The sequence below is a fragment of the Xiphophorus couchianus genome, chromosome 4, assembly GCF_001444195.1.
Source record: "Xiphophorus couchianus chromosome 4, X_couchianus-1.0, whole genome shotgun sequence".
Taxonomy (NCBI): domain Eukaryota; kingdom Metazoa; phylum Chordata; class Actinopteri; order Cyprinodontiformes; family Poeciliidae; genus Xiphophorus; species Xiphophorus couchianus.
In genome coordinates this window covers 29771640-29798240 of record NC_040231.1, presented here as the reverse complement: position 1 = coordinate 29798240, position 26601 = coordinate 29771640, and the positions used below count along the sequence as shown (strand labels likewise).

Genomic DNA, 26601 nt, shown 5'->3' with positions numbered 1-26601 from the left:
TAATGTAGCGCATACAAACATGTTCACGCCAAGTTGTTCTTGCACCCAAATGAGCACACGTCCGCTCCACAACCACCTACATAACATCTTGTGTGATTCTCTCCGTTAGCTGTACGTTTTGGCAAGGGGGCTCCCTATAATTTCTTCTGACCAGAGAACTGGCATTCGCTCATTTTTAATTCCCAGTCCTCTCCCACACATGCACACGTGTGTATGAAAGACACGTCAGACCTCATAGATGTGCGCATTCTGTAGAAATGCTTTCTTTTTTTCTGTTTGTTTTTTTTTGGGACTGTCAGCACGACCAAAAATGATTGAAAGAACAAGAGAAAGGAGGCGTGTTGAAGAGGGCGGGGAAGGGAGGACTTATCAGGGCTGATGGATGAAGTAAACACACGTTGTGTTCTTTGTTGTTGTGTGTGAGAGACCGTCATTACTGTCAAAGAAAGAGACGGCGAAGACAATAGTGGGTGGAGTGAGGGCCAAATCTATTTCTCTTTAAACTTCCACAACTGTTTGGAACTGCTTGGACACTCCTACGGAAAATATTGTCTTGACTTGTGCATTTAAAAAAAATGCAATCGTTGCTGTAGCTCTACCCCTGCAGTCTCTCCAGGCCTTCAGCTGACAGGATTACAGGAGTCTGCGGGGGGGCTTCCCACAGTCTGCTTCATTTTTGCTCTTTCTAGACACACACTGATCCCATTTATAGCCACTCAGAGCTCCTCTCTCTCTTAGACCCGCACCCTCAGTAACACAATGGGATAATACCACAGACAGCAGTGTAATTGTGTGACTCAACTGTCAGACAAATTGAAGCAGGTAGACAGGGTGTATTTTTTTATGTCACACACTAACCAGACTATCTGAAATATTCCTACCAACAACAAGGTGACAGAAATCTCAGACCATGACACTTTTATTAGTTGTATTTTTTTCTTATGTTAACATTGACGCTGAGCAGTATTTATCCATTCACAATCTTTCAAAGTAAGGACCAATCAGTGTTTTTTTTGTTTTTTTTAAGCATCTTAGAACTAAACTGGAATTTATGTTTGGTGTAAAACGTTTTCAACACACAGCTGACACAACATACTGGAGCACTGAATCTGATTAAACACAGTAGGTGTTAATCCTGTCTGGTTTGGATTGTTAGTGGAGTGTAAGCACTAAGAACAAGATTCTCGCACTCTGCACACCTGCCAGCGATGAGTGAGTGACCCAAGCAGCAAGTGTTTGGCCGGCGGCCACGTCTCCTGGCCCCGAGTCAAGGCAAACCACAAAGAAGTGATGAGCTCTGCTGACGCTCCTGCTGTTCTTGTGATTCGGCTTACGTTCACTACAATGGAGAGCCGTTTCATTCAAAATTCCACAAATAAGTTATATTATTGATAAATGATTTCATGTATATTCTGTGAAATAAATAAATGTCCCCATTAAAACAAAAAAAAGTAAAGGTTTTGATTAGAGATGAATTCCCGTACTCCAATGATATATGAAAAATCACATAAATAAGTTTAAAAAAAAAGTGTCACAAAGTAAAACGCCATTAAGAAATTAATAAACAATGGAAAAAATTCACAAATAAATATCTAAATAAATAGCTAAAGTTTTTATTTAGGAAATAAGCTCCCAATTGAAAAATATATTTGTTATTTCACAGGGGCCATTATTTATTTGGCATATTTATTATTCACTTATGAATAATAGTATTTATTTAATTTCATATGTAAAGACTCTTTATGCTCTACAACAATAAGAGCACTCAATTTGTATTAACAGCAAGTGATAATCAGACTGCACAGTGGCGCAGTTGGTAGAGCTGTTGCCGAACCCAGGTGAATCACTGGGTTCGATTCCTGGCCACAGACAGCATTTCTACTGTCTCTGTGTTGCCCTGCGACAGACTGGCGACCTGTCCAGGGTGACCCCGCCTCTCGCCCGGAATGTTAGCTGGAGATAAACACCAGCACCTCCTGACCCCACTAGGGACAAGGGTATTAGATAGATGTGATAGTCTGGAATATTCTCCTTGTTGGTTAAAGAAAATATCACAGCATGTAGGAGAGATTTAGAATAGGCTCTATAAGCCTATTTGTAAATGTAATGTTCAGTACTAGTTTATACTTACTGCACTGTTGGTAAAAGTCCTTCATATCATCACCTAAAATAATGCCCTTTTTTTTCCCCAAAAAGTTTTTTTTCCCCTAAATTGTCTTTTGGCAAAAACAGTTTACACTCCATAGCTGCAGAACTTTACCAGAATCTAAAGATTGTTTGCACAGATCCTGGTGTCGGGTTAGCAAGGGCACCTTCAGTAAACTCCATCCCTCAGCAGGCCGTCACTGTTTTGGCAGCATGTTAGAGATGAATTAGAAACCTCATACAATGAGCAATATTAGTCAAAAATCCTGGTTAAAAACAGAACCTGCATAATGAGCGACGTTTTTTATTTTCCTTTACACGTCTTAATGCACATTGATTTATCTCACCTAACTACATTCCTTTGCTAAGCTCAGTCTGGAACCAATTCCACACTGAGGCTGCTCCCCTGTCAGTGTGAGGAAGACTGCATCTTTCCAACCCTTCAGGTTAGTTGGTGAGTCAAAAAGGTGGCCCTGGCAGCAGGCAGCAGCAACACCAACCCACCCCCAACCCGTCCATCCATCTGACAGAAAGACGTGTGGAGTCAGTCCATCACTGGCTCAACTACTTCCTGAGAATCAGTGAGCCCATTTACACCGAAGCTAATGCATGTAAATGGACACCGACAACCACATGTCTGCAACACTCATACTGTAGATGTGCTTCACTGATATACACTATGTACTAATCAAATCACTAAAGTAATCAAAGTTGTACTGTTGTCCAAGCATCGCTACGATCGCTGACGTTAAATTTGTGGGGTTTATTTTGTTGTTTTTGCCATTTAGTTGATTTTTTTTAATATAGTGGAACCTCAAGTTCAGTTTAATTTGTTGCGTGACCAAACTCGTAAGCCAGTCTACTTGTATTTCAAAAGATTTTTCTCCATTTAAAATAACAAAATAATTTTAATCAGTCCTAGCTAAGCTTTCTACAAAAGAGGTTAAAGTTTCTGGTTCCGATGTGACAAAAGTAGGAATATTTGAAACTGTCAGTAGCGACATTTCCATTACAAATGTGCTCAAAACTTTTTCAGTACTCTGCTAATGTTGAATAAACACAATTTTGCAATTACTGTGTTTCCATTAAATAAGAAACACAATTAAAATCCCATGTGAATAAGTTTGTTAATGCAACAAGTAATTAAAAAACGTGATGCGCCATAATTCTTCAACTACTTCCTGTCGTTTTCTTCTTTGTGGTTTGCGCCAGCGGTAACATCCTGTTGTTGATCATGTAACTCGTGTGACGCAAAAAAAAAAAAGTGTTTCAATTGCAGTTTTGTGAGCTGAACCAATTTTGATATGACCAAAAAAAATCTATCATTGCAGCACCAAAACCTTTTGGCAACAAACACAAGTTGTTGTTGTTGGGTTTTTTTTCAAAATTGACGTGTTTCCATTAAGTGAATTTATTTTTAAGATGTCAAATTGCTCAATTATATGGTGAATAGAAATCTACTTATTGTTAAAAATCTGTAGGAAGTTCGAACCATTATCCATTAAATTCCACCAACTTTCCCGATTTTTCTCTCTGTTATAAAAATAAGCACATATAGCTTGTTTTTAAGAACTAAGTGCACCCAGCTATTTTCAGCAGCATACTTTGAGGGAATGCAGAAAAATGTTTAGCCTTGAGTTACAACTTGGCACAGTCAGAGGAACTGTTGCTATGGCGAATACTCGGGTCATGTAGCAGTGGTTATGTGGGTGAATGTCAAAGTATCATCATCATCAGAGTGAATTCCAGGAACCGAGGTTTTCCAGCACAATGTTGCATTTTAACTCCTGTTATTGGTTTCACCTCTCGGTTTCTTTGGTGCTGTGCATGATTGCTGCACACAAAGACACATAATCAATACCTCATTTACACAATTACACACTCACGCCAAAACTGGACCAACTTCCAGGGTGCCAATGGCTACGTAACTACGTGCTGTTTCCACTCTCCCCTGCATTCTGTCACTTGCTGTTTTTTTAGTGTCAGTGTTAATGTAATGAGCTTTAGTCAGTATAGTGCTGGGTATACAAAAGTCATTTGTTTCAGATGTTTTTCTTTCTTTATTTATTTTATTCATTTAGCCACAGACTGCCTAGTCCGACAGTGTTACAGCACCTCCCCACATCACTCCATAAATCCCATCCACCACCACCTACACCACAGGCCACCCACATTTTAATTTCTTGGCCTAATGAAGCGGCAGCTCTCTCCGTCAAAGTGAATCAATGGGAGTCTGCGAGCATGCTGTCGCTTTTTTTCACTTTAGTCATCAGCAAAGTCGGGGAAGCTATCTTTTATTTATTTATGTTTTCTACATTAATAGCCTTTTTTTTTTCTTGGGTTTTCATGTGTTCCTGCATGCGTATCGTACGGTTCAGTGTGTGATGCGCGCATGTCGGCGACGCAGATTCACACGGTAAGTCATTAGTGCGCCGAGTTTTCCTGCTGGCAGATAAAAAGTCATTTATATGCAGAATCCTTCTCTCCGTCGCCATTAAAGGTATCAGATTACCTCACGAGCGTAAATCCCATCATCGTCTTCATCTCCATTAACTAGGTCATTTTGATCTCTCCGCTAACGCGTTTCTCACCCACTTGTAGCACACACACGCACACACACGTGCTTACAAGCAATTTCAAGTTGTTACGGTGCACTATTTTATTTTTATATTTGTATCATGTTCGAATAAATTTCATTTCATTTCATTTCATTTCATTTCAAGTTAATATTGTTGACATTTGATCCAGCAAAAGTCTGAGTTATTTAGACGCAGAAACTACATTTGAATTAGAGATTCTTAAGCAACTGATTATCCTAAGAAGACATTCACTTGACATTCTACAGATACTTTGCTTTGGTTGTTGATTAAATGCCAGAAACTCCTGCATAATTTGATTCAAATGTTCCGCTCCCAAGCTGGCTATTTTAGCTCACCTTAGAGACTTTTGAGTTGTACATGCAAGGCCCAATATGATTTGCTTTAAAATCACACCACAGATCTGCAGACTAATAAAAACAAAACTCAGGGGAAACATTGTCATTCTGTCCTGGGGGAAAATGTCCTAAATTACTTCCTGCCTTCTGTTCAATTGCAAAGACCGTATCTTATGGCTTTCTACTTACGCTGTTGCGCTGTTATCTCATTCTGCCAATGGCCTTTTCATCGTCTGCCTTTGTTCTGCCAGAAGGTTTCACAAATTATGATAAGAAATCGGTGTCAGTAGGTAATCTTCAAGTGCCTCAGTTTATATATATATATATATATATATATATATATATATATATATATGTATATGAGAAATCCTGCTCATCCTGAGTTCTGATTTTAATTATGACCACCGACAGGTAATGTGCGTACAACAGATTACCCCTCACCTCTCGCCACAGCATCTCCTCCTCCCACCTGCATGGATAAGCGGATGTCAGTATCATGGTACGTGTAAGTAGGCAGGAAATATTAGACAGCAAGTGAACATTTTGTCCTGAAATGACAAAGATACAGGATACAGGGGGACAAGTATTTGAGTGAGTTTGACAAGACCCAAACTGTGAAGCCTAGACACCTGGATTGGAGTAGCTCCAAACTGCAGCTCTTGTGGGTTTGTGTTTTGGTTAGGTAGTAAGAAGTATCAATCAAAAGTGGTCTCAGGACAGAGGAATGGAGAACTGGTGACGGAGTCACTGGTGATAATCATTGAGGGATCATTGATGCACGTAGGGAGCGTAGGCTGGACTGTGTGGTTCGTTTCAACAAGCTGCCATGGCTCATATTTCAGAAGGAGTTACTGCTGTTTCTGCTTGAAAGGTGATATAATACACAATCCATCTCAGACCTTATTCCACTCGGGCATCTGTGGGATGTACTGGATAGGTGAGTCCGGTTCATGAAAACTCTACCTCACCACTTACAGGACACAAAGAGAGTCTAGTAGAGTCTGTATCTCCACGAATGACTACTACACTGTTAAGATTGGTTGACCCGCATTGATGAAATCAGTTTTCATTGTCGCGTAATGAAAATCACGTCATTCTGTTTTCTGCCTCATGTCGTCAGTTCCTTCTTTTCACAACCCTCCTGGTGAACTTGTCACTCTATACATGCAGACGTGTTGTGTGATTGGTCTGAATTGCATGGGTGTGTCTATTTATGGAGAAAGCAACATTACTCAAGTCCCCTGGGATGCTGTTTTGACTCTGTGCTAGATATGGTACATCGTCAGGTAGCAGTGACAATCAGAACAGCGGATTTTCTGAGAGCAGATTTTTGAGGACCAATTGTTCGAGGCCGTGAGGAAGTACATACTGAAATATTAAACTCCCTCTGCTCAGTTTTGATCCGATGCAGCGTCCGAAGGTTTCACCGACACCTTCTGCTCTCTTTTTGTTTGTTTTCTTGATACTGTGAAAAACAAAAATGAGATTTTCTACCCTGCCAATTATTATTTCCTCCTCCTCTGAACTTGTGAACTCGTAATAGTCATTCTTCTGCACCATGATCGCAGTGTTTACTGCTGTAAACCAAACATGACCAAACACCTTGGTATGTTTTGTGGACCGTGAAGGATCTGTGTGGAAACGGCAGTTTGACTTTGGTCCAACCGATGCTGGTGGTCATAATTTTATGCCTAATAAGCATTTATGAACACGTGTCTATAAAGCTTTGATCTTTATCATCTTTCATTTCTGATCTTTCGTCCTTTTCATTCTTAGTTTTATCAATTTTCTCCATATACCTTGCTGTCCTTCCAAGCGTTACAGGAAAGGTCATGGATATTTACCCAGAGAGCAAAATGCCATCTCTAATTTAATCAATCAACAGCTTTAATGCTTTAGTACCTTCAAATGAAGCCCCCTCACCCTGATACATGTTAAACGCTCAGTTGGTGGGGGTGCATGTGTGTGTGTAAATTTTCTGCAGTATTGACTAGATCTGGTTGATATTCTCTGGGCTTTTCCTCTCTCCTCTTCTAATCAGTGTTGGGGGGGGGGGAGAAACAGACAGTACACTGATTGCCTCAGGGCCTACATCAGCACAGTGGTCTGCTGATAAGGCCTGGCCGGCAAAGGCCTCATGTTCCCCTGAGAGGGAATGTCATAGCACAAGTGAGAGCAGACCAAAGGACTCCAAGGTAAAGCAATCGCCTGATGTATTTTTTGCCTGTAGGACTTAGTTGGGGGGGAAAAAAAGAAATTGAACAAGATAGGTTCTGATAAAATTTTAGACATCTGGACATATTAAAGTCAACTTTTAAAATTAGGTACAGTTGCACATAGATAACAAAGCTTTTCATTGAGTGAAATGTAGGGTCTGTAATTCCTTACAATTAGTCACATTTTAATCAAATACAATATTTTCAATCTGAAAAGCCTTTTTGCTGCTTAATTATTGGACAGGTAGACATATGAGCTCATCAGCAAATATATAATTTTGTATCTATTTAGGTTATTCAACCATCAGATTAATGCAAAGTGCTATTCAGCTGTGAAGTGTTCTCAGAAAACCCTGATCATTCATGGAAAAAAAAAATCCTTCTTTAGAAATGTGGACTGAGAAAACAGACATCAGTGTTGGACGTCTCTACTGCTGCTACATGTTCAGCATTAAGATGCTATTTCAGGCTTGTTGTTTGCAGATGCTGCTTCTGACTCAGATTTATAGCCATACCAGAAACGCAACTGTTGCATAGAAAAAGAGATAATGCTATTAATTACATTAAACCTTTTAACATGTTAAAATCTATATACTTACTATGAACGCGTTCAAGAACTGGCCTGTATTTTTAAATTGTTTATTACAAGAAAGATTATTGTTCTGTTTTATAGCAAAGGTAAGGTGTCCGAAGTACTTAAAACTAATTCGCCTGTACATGACAACATCTAATGTAATCTTTACATAAATTGCTAAGAATCTCTTTAGAGCTGCGCCTGTTCAAATGAATTTCTGCTGCCTCCTAAAGCTGATGATCTGAAGCAAAGAAAGGTGGGACAAGATTCCTCCACAACAGTCTTAAAGACTGATTAAATTGCACCAAAAACTGATATTAATTTACACATAGCAGCAGGAATGCTTTCTTAAATCTGACAGATTTCAGTGAGTTTCTTAGCTTTCTATGCATTTCCATGTCCTTTTTTCACGTGCCCTATAGTTATTTCCTGTCATTAAAATACGTTCAGTTCATTTGTGAACTAATTTATCTTTGACCTTTCTGTGTGTGTCGATTATGTCAGCTATTACTTCAAGGTATTTCTACTAAAAGTAGCTCTAAAAGGTCATAAGGTTTTTATAATTTTAACATACTTCTCTTAATTAGCTCCGTTTTCTGTTAGTTTTCTGTGAACATGATGTGTGCTGTTGTGTATCTCAGTGCTCTTATTTTAGGCTTGCTGAGAATCAGATCTTTTATCATTTTCTTATGTATTCAGTCTTTAAATCATAGGTTTCCTTCTTGTTGTATGTTAACATTTATACTCAATGTAAGAGCAGAGAAAAGTACTCCCATTTCCTCAGTGGACACATAATCCAAATAATTCTAATTTGCATTATGGAGGTAATGTGTCACTATCAGCTGAGCTTCCAGTTAAGTCTAAAACTGGAGCGGAGCCATGTATTTATTGGAAACTTAATGCGCATCCGTCTTTTTTCACTTGTTTCTTTCCTCTTCCATCTTCCCGTAACTGCTTTGAAACAGTCGGCCTGAAAATGCGACATAAAAATAACTGGCATCTTCTCGTTTTCACTGCCAGTTTTAATTGATTTACCTTCGGAAATTTATGATTATGCGTGGGAGAAACCATAATAATATGTCCATCCGGAATGAGCATTGCATCTTCTGCCAACAAATAGACTGGCAGCAACCTGAAAGCTCTCTCACTCGCTCTTTTCTTCTCTCTGCCAGCATCTGCAGCACGGTCAGCTCAAGCACTTCTATCTGCTATGGCAGTAATCATTGCTGAACATTATGTCCATCTGGCATACAGGCAGCTCCTTAAACCGCATTGCAACATTACTCAGTGGTCACTTAATGAGAGCCAGACAGAGCAGCATTTCATTAGAGTTCAATCTAGAAAAAAATATCCAGCTTGGAAGTGACTTGTTCATTCCTCTTTAGATCAATTACACCTCCAATCATGGCTGTCAAGTAACTGCTTTTGAGGGCTTATAAATACACTATTCAATGATTTTGAGCAAAACCAAGGCTTGTTTTTATGAGGTTGTAGCTTTAACTAAAGGAGTAATGACTCAGCAGTGAATCTGAGATGCATTGTGGCGGGGCAGCAGTACGCACCAGTCACGCTTTGCCGAGTACCTTGGTTTTAGTTTGGAGATCTCAGTTTGATACAACCAGAAAAAAATCTAGAAATACTTAATACTGGATTTAGAAAACAATTAACCTGAAAAACAAAGGAATAAAACAAATCTAACATTTACTCCAGATATTTGATTGACATTGATGATTTTGACAATAACCCTCAGCAATATGTAATGTATGTTACTGGTTTCTCAATTGGTGACTATGTAAAATCTTTTTTGACATTTTTGGGGTTTTATGATGCAAAGCACTATGAACTGCTTTGTTGCTGAAATGTGATAAATAAACTTGATTGATTGATTTCTACTAACTTTGCCTGTTTCAGCTCCATTAGGAAAATAATTGTCTGTTTCTACAAGTTCAGTTTTGTTGTTTTGTTCGTGTTACTTAACTGTAGTAATTTTGGTTATAACGTCCTGCATTGTATCATTGCCAGTCACTTTGGTATTGATGTTACTTTTTGACAGGCTTAGAAAGTGTCTTTATGTTTTCATTCTCAGGCGCGGCTCTCCTGGGTGAAAGCTGTGATGACTGTGATTCATTCTGTCACCTTAATGCATCTACTTGTGAATGTTTACTGTTATGATTCAGTATGTGTATATTTACCATTACACCCCGACTAAAAGCATAATTTGTCACGTTGAAAAACTACGCAAAAAAAAAAAAAAAAAAGTCATTTTCAGGGAACTGTCCTAATGCATTATGGAACAGAAATCTGAGAAATAAAAATGTAGAAGATGTAAAAGTGATGGCTCAATTTCCATGATTATTTTTATTGAGTTTTAATTAAATCATCATATTTTTAAGGCTTTATTTCAGTATGAATATTAATGATTAGGTACCCCAGCTTGTTCCATTTGAAACGACTGATGACTCAGCGATGAGAATCTGCTGATGTTTGGATCAACATTACTTCCACCTTTTACCTAGCTGCCCTGTAAATGGACCAAAACCGGCTAATTCTCCACCTGCAGCTGCGTCTTTGCAGTTTACACAGCCGTAATTATGAGCCCTGCAGAGGTGACATCATTCTCTGTGCTGAGTTTTTTTTTTTTTACATTTCTTTCCCTTGAAGGTGTCTTATTAAGAGCTGTTAGTGGCAGTTCTGGTGAGCGTCTCTGGTGACTCTCTCCTGCACCTGCTTTCCCTGTTTAACATTCATGAATAGTTAAAATGTGCAGTTTCTTGCTTCTGTGTCTCTTTGGGATCACCACATACAAACAGTATGCAGTGATGGAAATGCATTTTTACTAGAGTAGAGCAAATAAAACTTTTTTTTTTTTGTAGTGTCTATATTGCTCTTTTTTACAAGTTGAAATGAATAGATTTTTTTTGGCTTTTGACAGAGGAACAAGATTTGTTGAGGTATTTCTTATAAGTGATCATAACATCCATTATTTCTTTTTCTGTTGTCTTGTGTTTTGTTTAATATTTTCAGTTATTAGCAACAAGCAAATCATCCCATTCACTTCAATGTGATGCAGTTATGCTTTTCTACAGTTTCTCAATTCGAAATACTTTATGAATTGACTATTGACATGCTATATGCACTATACTTTTTGAGTAAAGAATTAGCAAAAATTAAAGAACCATGCTAATGTGTTGGTAAAAACATTGTTAAAGGTTTAATAGAGGAGCCATGTTGTGATGACTTCCTCAAGTCAGAGTTTCAGAAAGAGCGGGAGTTTCTTAAAGAGACAGAGGCCCAGTTTCAATTAGCTGTAATTTAATGATTTTGCATTAACAACTGAAGGTCATATAGTTTCTTGCTTGTGCTATAAAATTATACTATGTGGCTGGGAAACACACAATACTGCCCCTGTAGCAGATTAACTTTCACCAGTCACTTTGCAGAGCCTTATTGAAATGAAAATGATAAAAAAAAATGTCTAGATAATTAATAATTGTTTTACCTATGTGGTTACTTGGTGACCATGTGATGAATAAGACGGTCAACAAAAAGCATACAGAGAGGATTACAACTCAACCACTTGGAGTTGAAAATTTAAAAGTGGGACATTAAAAGTCCATAAAGTTCACAATATCCCACTATTATAATTGTTTTTTATGTCTATGGTAGATCCAAATCTCATTTGAAAGACTCATCAAGGTATTAAATTGTCTGTATGCTTTTGTTTTTCCAGTGGGTGGAGGTCCTGTCCGATTTCAAGCAAAGGGACACTGTTTGGGGCTTTGTACCAGGAGACGCCATCCATCCACTGGTCCTGCATCTCGGTGACTACAACCTGGACGGCTTCCCTGATGCGCTAGTGATCCTCCGCAACACCAGTGGCAGGTCAGAAGAGAAAACCTATCAGCGTTCCCAGTTTTCTGGTGAAATTTTTGATTTTAAGTGCAAACTAATTTGAACTTTGTGATGGTAAACGAAGATCCATGCTTTACATGATTCTTTACAAATAGACAATGCCGTAAAAAAAGTCTATCAGCTTCGACATTTGTACTGATTTTGCTTTTTAGTTTTGTTTAACCATTTCAGATCATCAAAATTATTTTCACATATTTTCAGCTCATTTATTAAAGGGGGGGAAAAAAACGATCCAAGAGACAAAAACAGTTTGACAACATGAAGTAGACAAAAAGTTCTTAAGAAGCAACGCATGATGCCTCGATCTAAGAACTGAGAAAAACAGATGAGGAACCAAACCAAACTAAAAGTAGTTATCAGTCTGGATCTTGTTATATAACCATTTCTACTGCTTTGGAGTCATTTGAACCATTGTGAGAATCTTTATCCACAAATGGAGAAACTACTGACTAGTGAAACTTGAAGACTTTGGGAAAAATATTGTGTATGATTATGAAGACTTGCAGGCTGTTGCCTTTGCCTTGAAATACTCCATTAAAAACTGCGATGGTGAATGAATGGTCATCAATTTGTTTCCTTAAGCTTAAGCACACTTAGGTTATCTAACAGTCAGAAAAATGAAGGTTTGGTGTGGCTTAGTCAAAGTGCAAAGTGAGATGCTGTTTTGATTTTCATGCTTTAAAATCCTAAAACCGCATGTGGGGTCAGTGTGACCCTGCCAGACCATGCACAGGGTAAAAATTGTTTAAGGTGAAAGTTTTGTCCTCTACTTCTCATGATGATATAAAAAAAATGCAAACAGAAAACCTAGAAAATCGAGTCTGGAAAGGTGGAATCTTGAAATTAAAAATCTGTAGGAACCCAGACAACATGTAGTTTTTCATTTAGGCCCAGGTCAGTTTGGATAGCTTTCCACACAAATCCAAATCATCCTCATTTTGATGTACGTCATCTAATTCATTTAAATTTGCCATGAAATATTTCACCCTTTGACAAGACAATTTTAGCTACTGCAAACTGGGAACACAAAACACCACGGATCAGAGCTTAATAAATCCAAATACATACTTAAGGAGCTTATGCAAATTATTAAGGCTTCCTCAAATTACAAATGTTTCTGTTTTTATCTTCACAAGAATCATCCAGTTTAGGCTAAACGTATTGCATTGATTACTATGAAATGAATGTACTCGACCACAGTTCTTCTTCCTGTTAATTTTAGCATCTACTTTGGTTTTTACTTACAAGCAGAGTTATCACGTTGGTGCATTTGCAAACAAGCGATTTAATTCCACAGATTGCTTGGTGATCAAACCCCAATCTCAGACTTGGGAGCGAAAAGCAATTTCTCTCATTTTAATCTGAACAGAAAAGCAAGAAAACAGACACCTAAGGTGAACTTGTTCGCCGACTTTTCTCAGCATTACGCCCGATAATCCGGCCCTTTAAAGAATTCCTGCGCCGCGTTCCGGTGCACGAGTGCCATGCGCGTCAGGAATGGGACGTATGTATTTGTTGAAGGACTTATGTGGATTATCTGTCCTCAGAGATGAAGATAAGATAGTTGCAGGGGTCAGAGCCGTGATTGTCCATGCATACTGATTTCTGTGTAAGAGAGAGAGTAATAGAGAGTGTGCCTGCTTGAGCTTATTACGCTAGAGATGGGATAGAGTTGAGCCGCAGCTAAAGACAAATACCTCTGAACCCCAGTTTCTAATGCAGGCACTATATAATCACCAGTAAGTCGTGTTGAGCTTAACTTTTTGTGTTTGAAGAGGAGTTCCATCTCACTCGCTCTTATCCTAGCAGCTATTGCCTCTCTATTTTTCTATTTTTTCCAGTTGATTCTCATTTTAAGCCTAAGCTCTGAAATCTTGTGCTAGGAGTGTCTTCATTGCAAAGCTTTGAATGCAATCTTACTTCATCTATAGCATTGGATTTCACAACATCAACATTAAAAGAAAGGACAGGAGGTCTGTTTGTTGTACATACAGGAGTGAAGCTTTAGCACAGGTTATTGTCTTAAAGCTGCAGTAGGTAGCTTTTATTAAAAAAAAATGTTTTTTACGTATTATAACTGGCCTGGCAGTATAATATGAGACCAATAATCTGTGAAAAAAATCCAACTCTTTGTGGTCCTACTGCCATTTGCAGAAATATGCTGTTCCCAGTCAGAAACAACCAATCGGAGCCAGGAGGAGGGTCTTAGCACTGTCAATAAAGCGTGTGTATGAGCTGCTCTCAGCCTACATCTTGTTTTCTGCTGCACTACAGCTTTTTTCACACAGAGGACCCTGTTGTAAATGCTAATGCTAGTTAGCATGTCCACGAATGACGGCCTTCTCATAACTCTAAGTTGCTTCTCCATCTTTAGCACATTGAGCAGCGAGTACACAAGGTTGATTGACAGTGCTGAGACCTTCCTCCTGGCTGTGATTGGTTGTTTCTGACCGGGAGCATTATACGTATTTCTACAGATGGAAATAGGAGCATCGAGAGGAAGTGAAGGTGCTTGATTTTTTTTTCTCAAATTGTTGCACTTTCACCATAGACAGTTTTAACAAATGAGTAAAAAATATATTTTATATAAAAGGAACCTACTGCAGCTTTAAGATCCCCTAATCAGCATATTTTACAATGATGAATTTGATCTCTGTTTACATATTAATGTTGCAAATTCTCATTTATTAGCCCTGCCCACAAACACGATGCACAAACCCATTAAAATTAGATAACTGATTATCAAATTTATTTTTGAACAGTCATAGCACATTGTTTGCTGTGTCCGAAAAATTTGCACGTTTAACCTGCTAGAAGGTTTTTGATTGAAAGCATTGGGAAGAAGCTGTCAAAGAAATGCCACCACAACGCCCCCTGGTGTTCAGCACCTTGGGCCAGTTTCACAAAGAGCTAACAATAAAATGTACATGTAGCACTGTGCAGTTTGAGGCAAAATGTTGTCTTGGAAATGCATCAGAAAGTCGGCCATTTTGGGAGAATGGGCCAGACATTGGACTTTGCATGTGATGCTTGATACTGGAAGTTGTTTTTTGGTTTTTTATTGGGGGGTGTGGCTGTTGTTCTTTGCCATCATGGATTTTTTTTTCTTTTTTACAAATTAGACTTTGCATCAAATTAGATTTGAATACGTGTTGCTTTTTTTTTTGAGGTTTTATTGGCTGTAGTGACCTTTAGTTGATAGTGAATTGACAGGAAGGTGGGTAATGAGAGAAGGGGGAAGACATGTGGCAAAAGTCACCAGGCCGGGAATCGAACCTGCGACGGCCACGTCGAGGACTAAGGCTTTAATATGTGGGTTGTGCTTAACCCCGGCACCACCACAGTACACAGTGAGTTATGTGGGCATGGCAAAATATATTCACTTCACCCTATAGAGGACAATCAGCCCCATGTATATGTATAACGACATACACATGTTTGTTATGAAACATATACATGTTATCAAATTCAATATATGTGGCAATACCCGATAGCAATAACAAAACTAAATGCAATCGAAAACAACCATTAATCATCATAAATGATGTATGTGAGAATGTGGCTGTTCTTATTTATTAGTTGTTGGTTTTTTTACTAGTTATTTGTTAATTCTTACATTGTGTGTGAATTGTGAGACAGTTATTTTTTGTTTTTAAGCAGATTTATCTTATCTATCTTAATCTTGGTCGGAACTCAACACAAGATGTTCCTTTTGGATCAAAGAAGTTGTTTAGCCATATTTTCACTTGGCAACATGAAAATAAATCAGTTTAGGTGTGACGGCCATTTATGGCTACTTATCTCTGTAATGAGCACATAAACTGCAAACATCAACCTCTCCATCCAGCTCCTTTTATTGGCTGCATATATCTGAAGCCCCTTAAAACTCTTCCCATTCAGCAAGCTGCTGTTAACTTTAAGTGTCTTTCAAGATGCTTTCTGAATATGTTGATGTTCAGTAGGACAGGATGAAAGGATAAATTCTTGGACAAAGGCATATTCTGGATGTTTCCCCTCCAACTAAAAAACCCTGATATCAAGTCGTGTTTCACACTTTTCACTCACAACAACGACTGACTTTCACAAACGTAGAATGTCTATAGAGTTTCACCAGGTGATCTGATGTGTTTATTTTTTCTCTGCTGGGAAAATATCTGCTTTATTCTCACTTTGACTCTCATCATGCACTAAAGCTTTGCTCTGTCTTTGTTTTTTTTTTCCCTCTCCTTCTTTTTCTGCCAAGAGGCTTTCAGCTAACCAAATATTTGGACCACCCATAACTGATCTATTTTAAGCCCCTCTTCTTCATCTTTGTTTCTCCGTCTTTCACTCCTCCACTACATTACAGCTTTCTCTTTATCCTTTCAATTAGTTATTTATAGCTTATTTCAGATAAAAGTCCTGCCAGTTCACTTCACCTCCCAGCAAAAAAATGAATACTGATTTAACTGTTCATAGCAGAAAAGCAGAGGGTGTGAGATGAAAGTAATCTACTGGAAACAATAGAACAATGAGCGGATGGACGCAGCGAGTGGAATAAATTAAACCAAAACTGAAATGTTGTCGAGGAGTGTGTAGGTCACCTTCTAGTGCTGCTCAGTTGGGTTTTTTCATAAAGTTTAAGTTTAAAAACTTAAACGTTTTTTGAGCTATGAAAAAATAAAACAACATTTTAAGTTTTTTTTTTCCCCTGTTAGTTGTAATACAGCTTATTTAAAGGTTTGACAGCATAGTGTTAATGTGTCAACCACCTGGGACAAAAGAAAATCAGCTCTAGAACAGTTTCTTGCCTTGTTACTTTCCGACATTAGGAATAAATAAATAAAAAAGCTAAAAAACAGTTTGGATTTAACAAGCTATCACTTAATTACAGTTGCATGGCGACAAAAAAGAAACTAAATCTCACAAAGGAGAAAAACAGTCATTGAAGAATAAGCTAGAGTAAATAATGAATGGTCGTATTAATCCAAATGGCAAAAATGATGTTAAATGAGCTAATTTGATTAATTTGCGAAATAAAGTGTTTCAGTTGGGGCTTAATATAATTTTCTAAATGTTTTTTTTCCCAGTTGAAATCAAATTAATATAAATTTTACACTTTTACTTAAGTAATATAGTCTAAACATTATATTACTTGTCTATCGAGAAGGAAAGAACATTTAGAATAAGGTTAATTTCAGACATCAGTTCAAAACCTTCAAACATCCTCAAAAATGTTCCACATTTTCAACAGGAATATAACATAAAGAAACACAATCAGCTTGTGAGATAAACCGAAAGTATTTCAAATGGCATGGCTCCATTTTTTGACATGAAAATAGAATTTTATCTTGTATTACGCCACCTATGGCGTGCTTGTAAAACCTTTGCACCGTCGCTTTCGATGTGTTAGGTTGGCTTTAGTGGCTTCGACCAACTGTCAGTGATCCCCACTTTTTCCGCCATGAAACCAAAATCTGCAGAAACTGGCCTGAAAGAGTGAACTCCATGTCTTTTCAAAACCTGTGTAGACTGTGAAAGCATTGAGAGTTTAACAAGCCTCATAGCAACTCTTACACTGAGATTATATAACACACAGGTGGACTATATTTGGAAAGGATGATGACTTGTAAAGGCGCACTAGGTTTTATTTACAGTTTAAATCCAAGTCATTTTGGAAACCATGTAATCCTTTTCTTTCTTTGTCAAAATTATGAGCCACTTTGCGTTAGCGACTCACGGAAAATCCTAAAATATACAGAGATTTATGGTTGCAACATGAAAAAAATGTAAGAAGTCTCAGGGGATATGAATATTTTTTACAAGGAGGCACCAAACTAATAACAGTTTTTTTTGTAAAGTAATAGATCACCTCTACATAGGAGACAGGTTCAGTGTCGGCGCTTCTGCAAAGGCTCATTAAGAGCGACAGGGCAGACTGAAGATGTGGGTGAATCTGTATATTCGTGTCAGTATCGATGTGTTTCAGCGAAAGCTCTATACGACTCGTGTCCTGAGGATCCGCGTTATATCCAGGTCACAGAACAGACGGTGACTCTCTCACGGCCTGTCTCGCTGCGTCTTGCACATGCAGGCAAACACGCTCAAACAGATGATCGTCACAACAAATAGTACATGGCTGGTGAGAGGAAGCCTTGTAGATGTTTCTGTTTGCAGAAAAACAAGCACTGTGGGACGCTGGGGACGAGTGAAGCGGCATAATGAAAGAGACATTGACACACACACTGAGAGGTGAAGCGCTATAAAAGTAGATATTTCTTATTCTGCTTTTTCTCTTTTATGATTTTATCAGTTCGAGAATGTTTCACAAGATTTCTATTTATAAACCACAGTTCATGACTGTGTAAATGTTGTAGCGTGACCACTTAAGTGGGCAGCTAGAGGCTAGAATTACAGAACCTATAATACATCCGGAACGCTGCTGCTCGCGTTTTCACTAAAACGCCAATTCTGAAGTCCTTACACTGGCTTTAAGGTTGCGTTCACACCAGCCATGTTTATTCTGCTTTAATCAAACTCCAGTTCATTTGCCTGGAAAGTCTGGTTCAATTGGGGAGGTGTGAATGAGCAATCGAACTCTGATGTGGACCAAAAAGGTGAAGTTTGGTTGGTCTAAAAACCTAGGTCTCGGATTGCAGTGAACTCTGGTGTGGTTCAAAATGCATATGTGGATGCATGCGGACCACAGACTGCTCCAAAAACAAGAAGTGCCCAACAACACAGGGCATTCTGGGTCAATGTAACCAAAACAAATGTCTAGCTCTAGCGGGAGAAATGGCTCATCGTCTTCTGCCAAAGACAAATGAGAAATCCTATAACTGCTAAAATCTGACGGCACTCCATTTTGGTTTATATTTTTTGAAGAAGGAAGTTGCGCTCAGGTCTTCTTCAGTGGTTTTTGTGTATATTCCTTCAGTGGTTCTTGGTGCAGTGCCACCACAGGCGAGGGGGGGAACAGGTTTCCCCAAATACTTCAGATCGTTTGACACAGTGCAGTGAGAATGAGAAACCACAGCAGCTGAAATTTGTAACAAATGTTGCAATTTTGGTTCCCAAACCGAGTCTACTGGACTATCAGCTGTGAAAAACCCCCAAAATATTGTTAGTTTATAAATCACTGAATGAAATCAACCTAACAGAGCCACTCCAACATGCTGCCACCGTGAGCGGCGCTACAGATTATGGAAATAAATTAACAGTCAGAAATTGGGAAGAACATTTTTAAAGCATAACTTTTTCCATGTACTTTGTAAACGTCCATCATCATATTAAATAAGTGACAGCACTTAACAAAGAGAGTCAACCTCCTTTAATTTGAGCAGCAGACACACAAGCTTGTTAAATTAGCAGCAGCTCCCTATTCAGGAATATTCTCCAGAAAATTAAAAATACTCACTGTTAACTCCAGATACTTTTAGCTGGTAGCCATTACCTTCGTTACACCCATGAGTGAATGTGACAGAGCAGTGTTACCAGACAGGCAGAGGACAGCTGCATCATATTGCATGCGCTATGCAACCGTCTGCCTCTGTATTACCAACAAAACCCTTTGACAAGTGTCAAAGGTACGGCTGGAGTTTGACGTGTGATTGGACAGAAGTCTCTACCTGCTGCCGCTCCAGCGCTGTTGGGGAACATCGGTAAATATTACACCACATCAACTACAGGTCACGCTTAAACCGCTTGTGTGCATCTGTGTGTGTGTGAGAAATACGATCGTATACGTCAGTCAGCAGCCCTCGTAGAATGGGATTATCCTTAGCTGCAATCGTGTGTTTTTTTTTTCCTTACTTCTCTGCATTGCACCGCACACTGATTAAAAGCAGTTTGAAAGTCTGATCTGCCTCAAGTGACTTGGATATAATTACATGTTCGCATGTGTCTTACGTGCACGTCGGCTTATAACGCTCCAGCAAATGAAAACAACAGTCAGATCATCATCTGGACAGCTTTCAGCTTTTAAAGACCCAGAGTAGTTACGGTTTCATTACAATTTTTGATTAAAAAAGAAAACGTCAATGTTGGAAGAATAGTGAGCAAGGACATGGATGGAGCTAAATACAAGGCAACAGTAGAAGGAAACTTGTTGGGGATTAAAGTTCGGACTGTAGGTTCATCTTTAGCAAGCATGTCAGCTACCCCCCAACATGCAGCTAACGCTACAACTTCAGCATCAGATCAAAGCAAATGCAATTCTTAGAGTGACCTGATTGAAGTCCAGATGTAAATCCTATTGAGAGTTAAAGATGGATGTTTACAGACACACTTCATCCAGTCAGACTGAGCCTGAGCTATTTCCCAACGTAGAATAGAGGAGAAAAATATATATAGACTTGGTCCAAAATACGTTCTGTTGGGATTACATCTAACGGTGGTTCTATAAAGTATCTACTACAATTCACGGCACAAATTTCAGATTTCTTACTGATAAATTATGAAGCCATGTGATTTTCCTTCCACTTCGCCATTACGTTTGATTCCATCCAAAACAAGATACAGTTTGTCTAAGTTTGTGGCTGGAACAGGCCATGATGCATGGCACCATATCTAGACGTTGAAGTTTGATGTTTTCCACTTTGTTGCCTGGTGTCAATATTAACTTGGCCTTAGAATCACAATGATAGTCGATGAACTAATTAGTATCAGCACGACAATGTTGGAATGAAATGTATTAAATATGCAATCAATGCAGTGCAATAACATAAATCCACAGTTAAGTTTCCACTTTACTGCAGTGTTTTCCCATTGGGTTCAGGCCATGATAATGCAAAAACATTTTTATTATTATTATTATTTAGTATGGATTACAGTACATGTACAGTACATACATAACAGTCACATTAGTGAAAAGGGGGGAAAAATTACTGCCACCGTTCATTCATTCATTCATTCATTCATTAACTGTAGGTTAATGAATGAACACAGTGTGTGTAAGCAGTGATGGTGAACTGAATGACATAACACTGACACCATCATCAGCATGTAAAAAATTCAAAATAACAAAGTAATAAACAGGTAATAGTGATGATAATAATAAATCAGTATATTACCAGGTAAACATAAACATGCAATGGATCAATTAATGCTGTTAAAAATTATTACATAGGATGAGAAAGGAAGAATAATGCAGAAGAGATAGAAAATTTGAGAGACAACAGGAATTGCTTGTGTTTAACTGTGATCAGTTAATAAATGAAAGTATATTTTATATTGTGAAGCGCCTGCCAAATCATCTAATCTACTAGCTTTATGTTTCAGAAAAAAAAGACAGAAAATTGACAAATCTTTTCTTTCTATATTAATTTTTGGTATCTTCATTTCTGTCTGTTGTTGTTGTGCAACACCCCCCCCCTCCTTTCTGTCTCTACTCTCTCACTCTCGTACTTCCTCTTCTGAGAGGGGAGATGTGCTACCAGCTCTCCGTCTAACGGGTACGTTGAGTTTCCTAAATCTGCTGGGATTTACCCTGTCCAGAACTGAAGTAAACTCTGTTTAAGCTGGTTTCGAGAAACGATTCGCCTGGTTATCTGACGGCCTACATCCAGGTGTCCCACCCTTCTTCCCCCTGTGAATTAGCCAGACTGAGCAGCCTACAGCCAACTAGTTTCACAGAGCACACCTGTTAACGGTCGCTCGTTCTCTATTTTGCAACTTGCATTTGTTATTGAACCAGGTAGGTTTTAGTGACTCGGGCGAGTCCCAAGGATGAGGTTTTAAATATGGGCTACCAGCAACCTAAAAACATTTTCCACCTCTTCCTCTCCAGAATCAAACATCACAGCTATTTTACAACCATCAAAGAACTTTAAGGTGACTCATTAACTGAATGTCCACAACATCTTTTAGATTTTCTTTATGCTAAATATTTTATTAGTAAGGCATTTTTGCAAGGGTCAGTACAGCTTAATTCAGTAGCAGAAATAATCAAATAAGTAAAATCAATCATCTAGTCTATCTTTCCCTACTGCTGATACTGAGAACTAAAAAAGGAACCTTAGAGAGAGACGGACGGAGTTTGGCGCCTCGAACCCCAGACCTGGCACGATGATGAAGAAGGTGTTGCAACAGGAGGAAGATGTTGATCGATGAAGGCCAGGATCTCCGCAGGTCTGATGAGCCTCCTCTCCGCATGGATGCTGAGGTCACACAGGACTTGGTGCTGGCAGGAAAAAAGGCACCAGTTCTTCTTCCTTGTCTTTGTCTTCATCTTTGTCTTTGGGGTCTGAACCCAGCCGATGAGAGAAGTGCGATTCGAAGCCACAGATTGTGGGCCTGACCGGTTGGTCTCCATGAGCAGGACAGTCCGTGGCCCCGGCTCTTCTTCAGCTGCAGAGTTCTTTGTCCATCTCGATCTTGGCTCGAAGCTGCCCGGAGGATCCAACGAAAGGTTCCTCTTTTGCACCCACCTTATATAGGGTTCATCTGTCTGCTTAGACAGATGATCTCATATCCATCACTGTCTTACAGACATTTCCTGATGTCTGTGCCAATGTCTCAGGGTTGCTCAACCTCCTGTGTCCCTTGCCTGCACAACCTTTCACCTACTCTCTACCTCCAACATATCAGTGATGTTTAATTGCAGTTACACCTTTTTACACCATTTCAAGTTTAATGTCAAAATCACATTTATCACATTTATTTTCTTCAGCTTCTCTGATCTATCATTCATTTATAATTTTACAACCATAACCTATTAATTATACTTATTATAATCTTAATGTGAGTTATTACAGATGTTTTTCTGAAAAGAAACCAAGAATAATCCATGATTCTAATTATTTGATACCAAAGTTACAGTTACTTGTTTTTCTTGTAAGTGTTCCCACAAATATAAGTGTAAGTATTATTACAAGTAAATCAATATTAATATAAGTATTTTACTTTGAATCTTATCAAATTACTCAAAATGTTTAGATTTAATTTTTTAAAACTTTCATGCTTTAAAATAAGGAATAGTCTCAGCTATTTTTATAAATCTGCAGGCTGGAAACTTCCTCTTTTTCCAGGAAACCTGCTTTTCTTGTTTAATGACTCTCTCTGACTGACTATGATTTCTTATGATTAGATAGAAAAAAGTAGAATTAAAGCAAAGTTTGCATGAGACAAAACAACACACACAACCAGATTTATTTTATTGACACTTAAGTCTACTGTTGGGCCCTGATGTCACTTGAGTGATTCATTTTAAAGATAACTTTATTATTACTGTTAAACTAAAATCTCCAGCATGGGGAAGTGGGATGAGCTCGGATTTTCTTGACACTGTTCAGAATAATTATTTGTCCAAGTGTACATATTTATGCAGATGGTGCGTAGATGTACTTTATGTAACTGTGACCATGAGTTTTAACCACAAGTAGAGCAATGTGTGCTGCTGGTAATAGGTACAGATGTTCAGAGCTGCTGAAATGTGATGTTTTTGGGTTGTTGTTTTTTTTAAACAAACCAAAAAAAAGAGCTGATACCACAGATGAGCTCTTAATTGGCTTGGATCCTCTTTTATTCTACAGTCAGCTCAGATTAAATTTTAAAAAAAAAAATTTTGTAACCAAATGGGATTCATATTTTCTCACTCGTCCATAAAATGGTGCTTTTAAAGGTTGACCTAATGTGCTTTTTGGGTCGGTAATGCTTCAGTTTCGCCGACGCCGTTTGTTTTTGAAGCAGAGCCGTTTTCATCATTGACAGAGTTTAAGGACAGAAGAACTGGTTCCACAACACATTATTTCAGCTTAGTGGAAAAATGTGAAAAACCCATAATTGATTCAATAATAATAATAATTAAAAAAAAACCATAGTTAATTTGGCTTCTTTGCTCAAAATATTTCTTACCAAGCAACACAATGTATGAAAACTATTGGTTTAGGTTAGGGATGCACAATATTGGATTTTTGGTCGATGTCCAATTTGCCAATACACTAAAACTCATTTGGCCGATAACCAATACCAATACCGATAATTTTTTTCCTATACCTACTTATTGAAACTATATGACTTTCTCTACTGTGGATTAAAATACTGCATTATATTTTTCAATCTAGCCTGTTACCAAATGCTAATACTAAAAATGAGGCTGAAAATGATGCAACACTTTCAACTTGCTTTATGTTTATTGTCAAATTTATTCATGACATTTCCTCAACGACAACGCAAAACAGTGCAAATTTGAGGTTGTGCTGAGCTGCAGGCATCATTATCACTGGTTTGTTATATAAAAACAACACCTTTTATGTTGGTGAGTTATTTTGACAAAATGGCCGATATTAAATATTACAGCTAATATCAGTCGATATCAATACCATTCTGGTATACTCTTACTTCATATGAATTCAGATGTTTTATCTGAATTTTTTATTTTTATTTTTGTAGTGGACCCTTCATCCTGTCCTCTTTGCCTAACTTTCTCACTTCTGGTTACTGCTGCTTCCTCTTTGTGAATATTAAGCAAGCTGTCAACGACTCCAGCTCCCAATTCCATTCAGATGTATCATTTTTCATTTATCCTAGAAATAACTCGTAAGTCCGTGTTCTTCTTGCCCTTCCCCTGAACAGATACAACCCATATCTGTCAAAAACAGTTCATAGGTTATCAGTCCAATCCATCAACTACTTGACATATTTGCTAAGCAATCAGCTTTTGGACATTCATTTGCTTTTTCCTCCCAATCTCCCCACTGTACAGGCAAACCTAAGTCTTCCAACAAAAGCCACCAGAGATGCTCCCTTTTCAAACAACCGCTGCCATTCAGCATAAACATAATGACTTTTTTTCTCACCCATTTACTTTAAAAACTAATTAAATCTTTCCTGTTAAGGCTTTAAAGGCCTCTTAGGAATTGAATGAAGGGGTCCGTGCATGCAAAAAGACAGAAGGGAAGACTGTTTTTATTTCATTATGTCGACAAGACAGATGTTGAATTGAAGAATGAAAACTGAGGTAAATAAAGTCTCACCTCGGATGTTACAATCAAATATGCTCTGATGTGTTGCTGAATCAGTCATTCCATAACATTTATGCCTCCAACTAGAACATATTTAGAGTTAATATTCACTGACAATAAAAATAGAGGCTACATAGTCCTGCAATGTAATGTGTTAGGATTTACAAAAAATGTAAATATAGTCCTTACCAGTTTTAATATTGATTAAAAATAAAGTCCAACACCAACACATTACGTTGCATCATCTTTCGTTCAGCAGACTACAAGCCAACATTCCTAAATGGTGAGTGTAAACCCAAAATTCACCCTCACTGCTTCATAGGAATTGTAAGTGGGAACAGGGAGCCGCTTATAAAATACACTAAGATACTGATAATCGTAAGTGTGAGCAGCTCTATACAAGAATGCATTTTAGTAACGTAAACGCAATGACGGAAAAGAAAGACAATCAGTAATGTCTTCAATGTTTTAACCATCCCTAAAACCAACAAAGCTTCTAATTTGGACACGACTGTACGATAAATGGTTCGTGGAAAGTCTTGAATATGCTGAAAAATATTTTCTTTCCCATCACAGTCCAGAGTTTCCTCCAGAAAACCCGCTAAGCCATTTATAAAAAATTTTCACTTCAATTATTTCATCTTAATTAAAGTGTTTAAAATTTATCCATGACTTGCCACTTGCCCTGCGACAGACTGGCGACCTGTCCGGGGTGTACCCCGCCTCTCGCCCGGAACGTAGCTGGAGATAGGCACCAGCAACCCTCCCAACCCCATTAGGGACAAGGGTGAACAGAAAATGGATGGATGGATGGATGGATGGATGGACTTGCCACTTTGTTGGCTGAGGGTTTTATGGTGTAGACTCATAAAGACAGGCGGTTGTTACAGCGATCCAGTGAATAGAACATTTTACTTGTCTCCCTATACTGACCATACTGTTGCCATTGTGCTTCTTACTAAAGAGACTCTTTAACCCGTCTTTGGCATCACTGTTACTGGTGTGTATAGATAAAAATAATAGTAAACAAGCAATGCTTAGTCTGGGGGGGCCACAAGTAAAGCCTGGTGACCCGCCAGGCTTATAATACACTGATGGAAACCCTGTTGTTCAACAAACCGACATGTTATGATGGGATTGTTTGATGTTCATATACCAATAACATTTGTTTTTCTTGGTAAACTCCAACTTTACCATGCTATTCCATGTAAACATTTCATTGTCTCTCCACATGAACATTTTAGAAGTAACCTCTACTCTCAGATGTTAGACCATCAATATTTCTTCTTTCCTGGAGAGTTTCAGGTTACAGTATTTTATTAAAATCAGCTTCTCAGTCTTCAGAATAGGAAGAACAGTGGGCACATAGCTACTGAAAAGTGAAACCTTTAAATTGGTCGCTTTTTCAAATCTATAGGTTTCAATTTTACCACACATTTATATAAGGATTTCCACATGAAAGTGATGCGACTTGTATTGGAAATGGTCCAATACAAGGCAGGAAATAGGACAAAAACATGTCACGTGTTTCAAAAAAACAAACCTCGGGGAACAGTTTTTTTTATTTTATTCTTATTAATTTTGTTATTGAGGAGGTTTTTGATGATGTAAATGAACTAGGCTAAGTAGTGGAGTCAGACGGGAGCTATGTGGGCTGCTTTATACTTGGTTTACAGTTCGCATCCGCCCTGTTGGGAGTCTCTGCCGCTGCTTGGATGGCAGTTATAAATTGATTCACTTTTCCAGCCCATTGTTTCCATCCTTAACCTAATTCTCCATCCCTGTGTGCAATCAGTCTGCTTGCAGCTCACAGGCAACAAAATGAGTGTTTTGTAAATACAACAAAAAGTGTTTTTGTTTTTTATATCAGACAACAAG

At 38.3% G+C, this 26601-nt stretch overlaps 1 protein-coding gene across 1 annotated transcript in view; it reads left to right on the top strand.

Annotated features, from left to right (window-relative positions):
• The window catches only part of itfg1 (integrin alpha FG-GAP repeat containing 1), a 167348-nt gene that overhangs the window by 51000 nt on the left and 89747 nt on the right, over positions 1–26601 (top strand). The window contains exon 10 of the mRNA XM_028014996.1: positions 11601–11752. Coding sequence (XP_027870797.1) covers positions 11601–11752 — 152 coding nt within the window. The remainder of the gene's footprint in view (positions 1–11600; positions 11753–26601) is intronic.